The 9,945-nt window shown below is 37.8% G+C and overlaps 2 protein-coding genes across 3 annotated transcripts in view; one reads left to right on the top strand and one right to left on the bottom strand.

Moving 5' to 3' along the window:
• The window catches only part of prepl (prolyl endopeptidase like), a 33,839-nt gene extending 27,810 nt beyond the window's left edge, over positions 1–6,029 (top strand). The window contains exons 14-15 of one of the 2 annotated variants that reach the window (XM_061965395.2): positions 1,250–1,332; positions 5,886–6,029. In XM_061965395.2, the coding sequence (XP_061821379.2) occupies positions 1,250–1,332; positions 5,886–5,969 (167 nt within the window). In that variant the 3' untranslated portion in view covers positions 5,970–6,029. Of the gene's footprint in view, positions 1–1,249; positions 2,726–5,885 lie in introns of those variants that run through there. The other variant, XM_061965385.2, reaches the window with a different exon arrangement.
• Positions 6,030–6,034: 5 nt separating this feature from the next.
• The window catches only part of slc3a1 (solute carrier family 3 member 1), a 19,537-nt gene continuing 15,626 nt past the window's right edge, over positions 6,035–9,945 (bottom strand). The window contains exons 9-10 of the mRNA XM_061965406.2: positions 7,354–7,479; positions 6,035–6,523 (exon numbers count right to left, since the gene is read on the bottom strand). Of these exons, the coding sequence (XP_061821390.2) occupies positions 6,092–6,523; positions 7,354–7,479 (558 nt within the window). The 3' untranslated portion in view covers positions 6,035–6,091. The remainder of the gene's footprint in view (positions 6,524–7,353; positions 7,480–9,945) is intronic.

The raw sequence follows: 9,945 nt of genomic DNA, 5'->3' as shown, positions 1-9,945 counted from the left end.
ATAACATAATTTGGCTTCTGAGAGTTTCAAAATGTAATGAATAAAATGCTAAAGTTGTTGATAAACAAGCAATTATTTTAATAATTAAATATGGTCATTTTAAAAGAATTATTATTATAATTTAAAATCAATTATTTCAAATATGTTTATTTTAATGTATAATTATATAGCTGGATGTAATAAGGAGCCAGGAAAAAATACAAATAAAAATACAATTAATTTTGATGTTTTTAGCAAAATGTAGGAAACATGTATTTAGTTTTTTGTTTTTTTTAATTAATAAATATATTTATTTTTAGGTAAGATAAACATAATAATACAATTTATCTCTAGTCTGGATGATTTAGTTCTTGTCACCCTGTTGTCCTCCCGTCATGAAAAAAGGCTGTCCTCACTCAGGTCCGCATGGAGCTGGAGGGGGCGTGGCTTCCAGCTCCGGCTGAAAATCGGGAGATTATCGGGAGAATATTTGTCCCGGGATATTTTCGGGAGAGGCACTGAATTTCGGGAGTCTCCCGGAAAATTCGGGAGGGTTGGCAAGTATGGCCATTGTGCGCGTGTGCTACGTGCGCATTGTGTACTTTTGGATTGAGACACGTTAATGGCTCCTTTCAGTGCGCGCCAACGTAACCATAGTAGTCATTTAAAGTACAACGTACAGCACAGGTCACCTTGCAGTACTGCGTGTGTGTGTGTGTGTGTGTGTGTGTGTGTGTGTGTGTGTGTGTGTGTGTGTGTGTGTGTGTGTGTGTGTGCTCTAATTGCACTCATTCCCCCATAGACAGGCTCTTTCACCCTCTCGCTTCTAATCGGACCTCATCACATCAGCGGTACTCGCCCGGCTGCTGTTGTTCATACGCCCTCGGCGGCGTGCGTGATGGACGGATGGAGTTGAGGGGGGGGCGGTTCCGTGGCGAGCACACGTCTAATCGGACTCTCCCGGCGCTCTGGAGTCTTTTTGATAAAGTGCTGATGGCGCACGGAGGCGGGCGGTTAAAGGCCCATTAGCATGGTAAAGAGATAGCGTATCAGCGCGGGAGATTAGACGGCGCGGACTGGGGAGCTGTCAAGGTCAAGACCGCGCTTGTGAAACAGCGAGGACGGGGGAAGGCGGCGGGCCGGGCGAGATCAGCTCAATTAAGGAGGACGGATTGGAGAGGAAGCAGAGAGGCGGGTCCGGGGGGGGGGGGGACGGGGGGTGAGTTGGACAGGAAGTGGAGTAGCCTTGAATAGTGTGTTGTCTTTACAGAACATGAACCAAACATTGTTGTGAATATCAAACATGGAGGAGATCACCTGGAAGCAGAAGACTGGGACTTGATGCTGGAGGAGGTAAAAGCTTTGTTGAAGATGACCACAATGTATCCCACAAATAACTTAGAGTGCATCTGCACATTTTGCCTATTATTCACAATCCCTATGTAAGACAACAACACATTTTTCTTCTTTTTATGCATTCTAAGTCGTAAAATACGGCAAGTAGGAGGTGGCGAACAATGCAGCTAATGGGAGTACCGTACTTTTCGGACTATAAGTCGCAGTTTTTTTCATAGTTTGGCCGGGGGTGCGACTTATACTCAGGAGTGACTTATGTGTGAAATTATTAACACATTACCGTAAAATATCAAATAATATTATTTAGCTCATTCACCTAAGAGACTAGACGTATAAGATTTCATGGGATTTAGCGATCAGGAGTGACAGATTGTTTGGTAAACGTATAGCATGTTCTATATGTTATAGTTATTTGAATGACTCTTACCATAATATGTTACGTTAACATACCAGGCACGTTCTCAGTTGGTTCTTTATGCTTCATATAACGTACACTAAATCGGCCTGTTGTTCACTATTCTTTGTTTATTTTAAATTGCCTTTCAAATGTATATTCTTGGTGTTGGGTTTTATCAGATAAATTTCCCTAAAAAATGCGACTTATATATGTTTTTTCCTTCTTTATTATGCATTTTCGGCCGGTGCGACTTATACTCCGGAGCGACTTATACTCTGAAAAATACGGTACTCTAATGCAGTGTTTTGGCACAGTGTCTATGAAGTCTGCATGATTAGTGTTGTTGTTGAAGGAAAAAGCAAACATTGTCATACGTCTGTGAAATGAATACACTGATGTATGCTTAAAATGAGCAAAATATGTAAATATTACATGTTATTATGAATATTACTACATTGCATGTATACTTGCAGCGTGTATAGAAAACATTGATGGAGGTTTTTAAGATCGCTTTAGGGCGGAATAAAGCGATTTCCTTTGACTCCATTGTTAGCTGACTTTTACTAATGTTTATTTAGGATTTAGAATGAATGAAAAAATAAAAACATGTGATCTTGTCTTACGTAAGGATTGTGAACAATAGGCAAAATTTCCCCCATAAAGTGCAGTTCCCCTTTAAATACACTAGTAGATAAAAACCCAGCGACGGTACTTTAACATCAGTGCCTTTCTTCCAGTCATGAGGCACTGATTGGAGAACTTGTAAAAAAAAGTCACTTATATGAATCAGATTGTTAAATTGCAATATCTCATAAGAGTAAACCATCACATTTTAGCAAACATGTTATATCTTGTCAAGAGACAATACTATTGAAAAATAATCAGTGCACAGTTTGTAGAGTGAACAATATTTGTTTTCAGATTAAGCAGATTAATTTTGATTAATCACATTATTCATTTTAAATCTTAATGAACGCTGTTTTGTTTTGAAACAATAAAGTATGTAATATATATGTTTGTCAAGCGTCATGTTCATGTAATGAAAAAACATGTTTTTAGAGACTTTTTTTTTTTTTTCAAATAGTGGTGTTGTGTGAGCCTGGGGACCACACTTTATTAGTATCATGCTTTAAACCTCGCTCAGAAAAAGCTGTTCTTTACAAAACATGCTCATTGTAGCCATTAATCCTGACGTCCTCATTTTTAATTAGAAAAAATGAGCATAAATGTATTTTTGTTTTGTGGGTTAAAGTGTTTCATATATTGTGCTCCTAAGTTAAGTTGCTGATCAATTTGAGTTGTTTATTTATTGAGTTTATTTTATTTTTCACTATCAAAAATGTTCAAGTCAGTCAAAATTATTTGTGGTTTGAATAGGGATTTAATATATATGTTTTAATTTCAGGCAAATTGATGTGCTTTAAATATTTTCTGTTACAGACTAAAAATAATGTCAGTTATTCTTTAGTGTAAGTTGATTTACATTACTTTCTTTTCTATTTTTTTTTAACGTTCAAAGGGAAACAATGTTATGCAGAGGTGTACTTATAACAATTCTGCACTGCCGATGTGTTGATTAATAACGATGGATTAATTTGCATTATTGCCTTCATTTTGTGATGTCGATTTACTATCCACTGAAAATGTGTCAACACAGAAATAATTGTCTAAATAGCTGGCAACACAAGTGAGTAGCAAAATAATTGTCTCTCGCTCAATACCAAGCACGGCACACGAGTGCTGCCAAAACTGGAGAGCTGAGGTTCATTGAGGGGAAACACATCCGACATGTACTGTCTCTAAAAGCAAGTAAGGAAGGTGGAGGAGTGTCATGATAGAGGGTTCCACTTAACAGCTCTGATCATGTCCACATCCAAGTGGATTAAGGCAGTGATAGACAACCACACTATTAGGACATTTATTTCTATAATAATGTCTGTGTTTTGACCCATTTTTTAGTAGATCGTAAATCTATACTGTTATACAAGCTGTACACGGACTACTTTAAAGTGTACTTCCTATTGTATTAATCAAATCAAAGTGTTAGATAGAACTTTTTCATATACAGGCAAGTTGCAACACAAGGTGCTTTACACCGGTTTATAAGGCACTGACAATAACAACGTGATAAAAACATATTTTTGTCATAATTGTCAGTCAGAAATCACACCGAGATTTGTTGTTGATTGTGTTGGTTTAAAGCCTAGCTATCAAAGTCAAGGCCAGCGGGCCAGATCCGGCCCGCGAATGAATGATCTATGGCCCCTGGGATGATATTTGATTAGCAATAGAACCGGCCCGCAGGCCACAGCCGCCTGCTGCTGTTTTGCATGCACCAATCTTCCATCAGTGTTGGCGCTAGGAAATTTCTAAATGGGGTCTCAGGGACCCCATCAAGTCATAAAAATGGGGTCCAACAGTACATTTTTGGGGTCCCGCTTTTTTGTAAGCGTTTTGAAAACAAATGAAAAATGTATGCATTATCCTGTTATATCTCCCATTCTATATTGTGTTTTGGAAAAAGGTTGTCATAAACGTTACTTAATTAATTAAGAAAAATAATACAAAATAAAAGAACATTTTCATGCATATGTAAATGTATTCAGTTATAAACATTCATTCACTTTCTTCTTTTCCTTCACGGATCTTTACTGCTGCCGGTATTTTTAAAAATATTTATATTGTAATATTTTCAGAATGTGCTTGTTCTATTTTTGGCCAAAGTAAGACAAAGAAAACAATCTGAAGTTGTTTTTATTTTTTTGTTTTAATGCCATGATTTTATTGTGCACACATTTTCCTCCATGCGGCCCCAGAGCTAAAATGAGTTTGACACCCCTGGTTTAAAACAAAGCTGTCCAAAGCTTATTTTTTAACGACCTGCTGCAGCACTTTGTAAAAAAGATTATTACAAAAAAAAACGTAAGAAGTGGAATAAAAGAGCAAACGGGTGTACTGTAACGAGAAAATGTTGACACTAGAGATGTTCGATAATATCGGCAGTCCGATAATATCGGCCGATAAATGCTTCAAAATGTAATATCGGAAATTATCGGTATCTGTTTCAAAATTATCGGTATCGGTTTCAAAAAATTAAATTTATGACTTTTTAAAACGCCGCTGTGTACACGGACATAGGGAGAAGTACAGAGCGCCAATAAACCTTAACGGCACTGCCTTTGCGTCACATAATATCTACGGCTTTTCACACACACAAGTGAATTCAAGGCATTATTGGTCAATATCCATACAGGTCACACTGAGGGTGGCCGTATAAACAACTTTAACACTGTTACAAATGTGCGCCACACTGTGAACCCACACCAAACAAGAATGACAAACACATTTCGGGAGAACACAACATAAATACAACCGAACAAATACCCAGAACCCCTTGCAGCACTAACCTATCCGGGACGCTATAATATACACCCCCCACTACCCTATAACCCCCCCCCCCAACCCAGCCCACCTCAACCTCCTCATGCTCTCTCAGGGAGAGCATGTGCCAAATTCCAAGCTGCTGTTTTGAGGCATGTAAAAAAAAAATAATGCACTTTGTGACTTCAATAATAAATATGGCAGTGCCATGTTGGCATATTTTTCCATAACTTGAGTTGATTTATTTTGGAAAACCTTGGTACATTGTTTAATGCATCCAGCGGGGCATCCCAACAAAATTAGGGATAATAATGTGTTAATTCCACGACTGTATATTACGGTATTGGTTGATATCGGAATCGGTAATTAAGAGTTGGACAATATTGGAATATCGGATATCGGCAAAAAAGCCATTATCGGACATCTCTAGTTGACACTAATAACACAAAACTACCTTGCTGTCTGTTTTTTTTTTTTTTAAACTGTCACCTAAAGGGTATTTGTTGGTCCCGTGTCACCAGCAGACGCTGATGCTTTGTCTCGATTAAAAATAATGGGACCTAAAATTGAGCCTTGGGGAACCCCACACCTTGTTTCATGGACTCCTGAGGAGCATGTGTCCATACTCGCATAAAACATTGTTTTTGAGACAAGAGCGGAAGCAGTCAAATATGACCTAGTAGTATTAGTATTGTCCCTTGACAAGATGGAACAAAATGTGAGTGCTGTACTCACTTCTCTCAGGTCTAAGTCTCTGCTCTCCTCTATGCAGGAAGCCTTCACGCTAGCGTTTCTCTACAAGGAGCTGGGCCTGGATCCTCCTCCCCCATCTTCACGACGCAGGAGGACCAGATAAAACTGTGGATGCGAAGAACCGGAAAGTTTGCACTTTAGTGGAAGACAGAAGAAGAAGGGAAGTCATTGCAGTGATGCTTTCTTATTGAGTCAGACATGAAACAATGACATTAGAAGATGGTGTTAGCAGGTATAGAGAATGTCCATGACACTTAAATAACAGGCCTTCTCAGACACGTAACACTGGCTGGGATGGTTGGTGTTAAACCGAGCGCGGGCCGAGAACCGCATCAGCAAACCCTCTCCAGCCTGGGTCTGGATCTGAGATTTGTGCACCGCTTTGCGGTCGTTGGCTACGTCGGTGCTCATCAGAACCTCCAGCTGCTCGGGCAGCTCGCCGACAGCGGAGAGATCCGTGACGGCCGACTCCTTGCCCAAATTGAGCACCAGGAGGAAGGCGCGGTCCAGCCCGTCCAGTTCTCGGATGTAGGAGAAGACGTGGTCATCTGCGTGGACGTAGCAGAACCAGCCTCGTTGAAGAGCCGGCTCCGACTGACGCAGCGTATTCAGGAGTCGGTACCGGGACAGGAGCGAACCTTCGTCTTGCTTCTGGTCCTGAGCGAGGACACATGGAAACACTCAACGCACCGTTAGGAATAGGGATGTCCGATATTATCGGCCGATAAATGCTTCAAAATGTAATATCGGAAATTATCGGTATCGGTTTCCAAAAGTAAAATTTATGACTTTTTAAAAAACGCCGGTGTGTACACGGATGTAGGGAGAAGTACAGAGCGCCAATAAACCTTAAAGGCACTGCCTTTGCGTGCTGGCCCAGACACACACACAAGTGAATGCAAGACATACTTGGTCAACAGCCATACAGGTCACACTGAGAGTGGCCGTATAAACAACTTTAACACTGTTACAAATATGCGCCACACTGTGAACCCACACCAAACAAGAATGACAAACACATTTCGGGAGAACATCCGCACCGTAACACAACAGAACAAATACCCAGAACCCCTTGCAGCACTAACTCTTCCGGGACGCTACAATATACAGCAAAACCCCGCCCACCTCAACCTCCTCATGCTTTCTCAGGGAGAGCATGTCCCAAATTCCAAGCTGCTGTTTTGAGGCATGTTAAAAATAATAATGCACTTTGTGACTTCAATAATAAATATGGCAGTGCCATGTTGGCATTTTTTTCCATAACTTGAGTTGGTATTGTTTTGGAAAACCTTGTTACATTGTTTAATGCATCCAGCGGGGCATCACAACAAAATTAGGCATAATAATGTGTTAATTCCACGACTGTATATATCGGTATCGGTTGATATCGGAATCGGTAATTAAGAGTTGGACGATATCAGCCAAAAAGCCATTATTGGACATCTCTAGTTAGGAATGAATAAATAAGGAAGTGATGTGTTGTATACCTCCACGTTGACGTTGCTGTAGTCGGGGTGCACGGGCAACCACGTGGCGTTGGTTCTGTTGGTGAAGCCTGCGTTGGATGCAGAACTCCACTGCATGGGAGAACGCTGAGGGTCTCTACTGGCGCTCTGCAGCAAACACACAATCCAACAAATAATAGTGATCCAGTTCAGAAATGCATGTGACACTCCCTGTACCACTCAGGCTTCAAATATTTTATTTGTGTTAGCGATTAGCAGTGCTAGCCGCCAGCTAGCGATTAGCGCACCAGTGCTATGCTGTACCTGTATTATTTGAAAATCTTAGTTTTGCACAATAACAAGGAGTTTACAGGACCAGATTAAATGAAAACACAATTTTATAAAAGATATTTAAGTAGGGGGTCCTTGGCCTGGAACATGTTGAAGACCCCTGCTTTACAAAGATAATCAAGCTGACATTTAATCAGCAATGTAACAATGTGTTCATTATTACAGTGGTAGTATTTTGTAGCTGAATGAGCTAACTAATATTAGCACAAACAGTTTTAACCTCATGGGACCCACACTTTTTCCTAGCGGTGAGAGGATCCCATGTACCGGTACTACTCAAATTATCATTGGAGTTTTTATTTAATGATTATATAAATAAATAAACAATTAAATGTTTTGTTCATATTTATATGAATTGTAATCATTTAAATAAACATACAAAAAAAGTCCAAGTGTAAAATACTCAAAATTAAGCTTTACTGTATTGTATTGGATTTTGAACAGCTCTCTCTACCAGATGTCATGGGATTGTGCTGGTGTACCTAATAAAATGGCTGGTGAGTGCACTCGTGTTTTTTGTCTGCTTAGCTTGATGTCAGCAATTGTAATGCACAGTATTTACTGATTTCTCATTTGTATCATTACCAAATAGTGATGTATTTACATAAATTAAACGTATATTCCTCGCAAATGGGGATAAATGTAGATGCATTGGATCCATAATATTACAGAGTTGTAATATATCCACATGAATCAAACATGTATTATTACCAAATTGCAATGTAAACACATGGATCAAATCTGTATTTTTACCCAATTGTTTTATATTTACGTGATCAAATCTGTATTTTTACATTTACAAAATTGTAATGTAGTTACATGATCAAATCTATATTATCAAATTGTGATGTATTTACATACATTATATCTGTATCATTACAAAATTGTAATATATTTACATGATGAAATTGTAATATATTTATATTAATTCAATCTGTATTAAATACCAAATTGTAATAAAATCTGTAATACCGTATTTTCCGGACTATAAACCTGTACTTGTTTCCTAAGCTTTGAACCCTGCAGTCAATAAAACGGTGTGGCTAATTTATGGATTTGTCTTTGCTAACGGCCATAGTGTTTTGTATTCAACAAATAGTTTTCATATACCGATAGAGACACTGAAAAAGTGTGTTATTGTTTTGTGCTATGGCGCCATCTTTTGGACAAATTCGCTCACTGCAGATGCTCCGGGTTGAGAATGTACTTCCTGTTTCGTGCCTTGAACCGAAAGTATAAGTCTTGTTTCGTCTACTGTTCTGCTCGAAAGGATTCTTCATTAAAAACTCCAAGCGACGTTTGTAAGTTTTACAATATAACTAAAACAATTCATACTTACTAAACCGTCGCATGGCTGTTGGAGTGTTTTCATGCACATTTGTACGTGATATTGGGATGTAATCAAGCTAGTGTTGTTAGCATTAGCAAACATGCTAACACGTTTACAAGTGTCAGTGTTAGTATTATTAACTTACAGTAACATTCTTTTTGTATTGTTTCAGTTTTATAAATTCACCAAGATGTCACCAACACACTTAGTCAGTCTGTTTAGCTGATTGGAGAGCGAGCTTCCGCAGGGTTCATGACAATGACTTCTGAATTTTTATACACTGACTTTTTATACCATGAATTTTAAAACTCAGATTTTTGAAACACTGAATATTTATACCATTAATTTTTACACAAAAAATGTTATACACTGAATTTTTAAAGACTGCATTTATAAATACTGACTTTTTATACACCGACTTTTTAAACACTGAATTTTCACACACTACATTAAATACTGACTTTTTATACACTGAATTTTTAAACACAGAATTTATAAACATTGACTTTTTAAAAACTGAATTTTTTTATGCACTAAATTTTTAAACCTTTGAATTGTATACACAAGGTTTTTATACACTGAATTTATAAACACTGAACTTTTACACCATAAACTTTTATACACTGAATTTTTACACACTGAATTTTTGTACATTTAATTTATAAACACTGAATTTTTAAACACAAAATGTTTATACCATTCATTTTTATACACTACATTTTTAAACACTGCATTTATAAACACCAAATTTCTATACCATGAATTTTTACACACTTAATTTTTATACACTGAATTTTTAAACACTGAAGTTATAAACACTGACTTTTTATACACTGACTTTTTAAACACTAAAATTTTAAACATTGAAATTGTATACAAAACATTTTTATACACTGAATTTATAAACACAGAATTTTTATACCATGCATTTTTACACACTGAACCTTTACACC

The sequence above is a fragment of the Nerophis lumbriciformis genome, linkage group LG02 (genome assembly GCF_033978685.3).
Source record: "Nerophis lumbriciformis linkage group LG02, RoL_Nlum_v2.1, whole genome shotgun sequence".
Classification (NCBI taxonomy): Eukaryota; Metazoa; Chordata; class Actinopteri; order Syngnathiformes; family Syngnathidae; genus Nerophis; species Nerophis lumbriciformis.
This window is presented reverse-complemented; position numbering and strand designations above follow the sequence as displayed.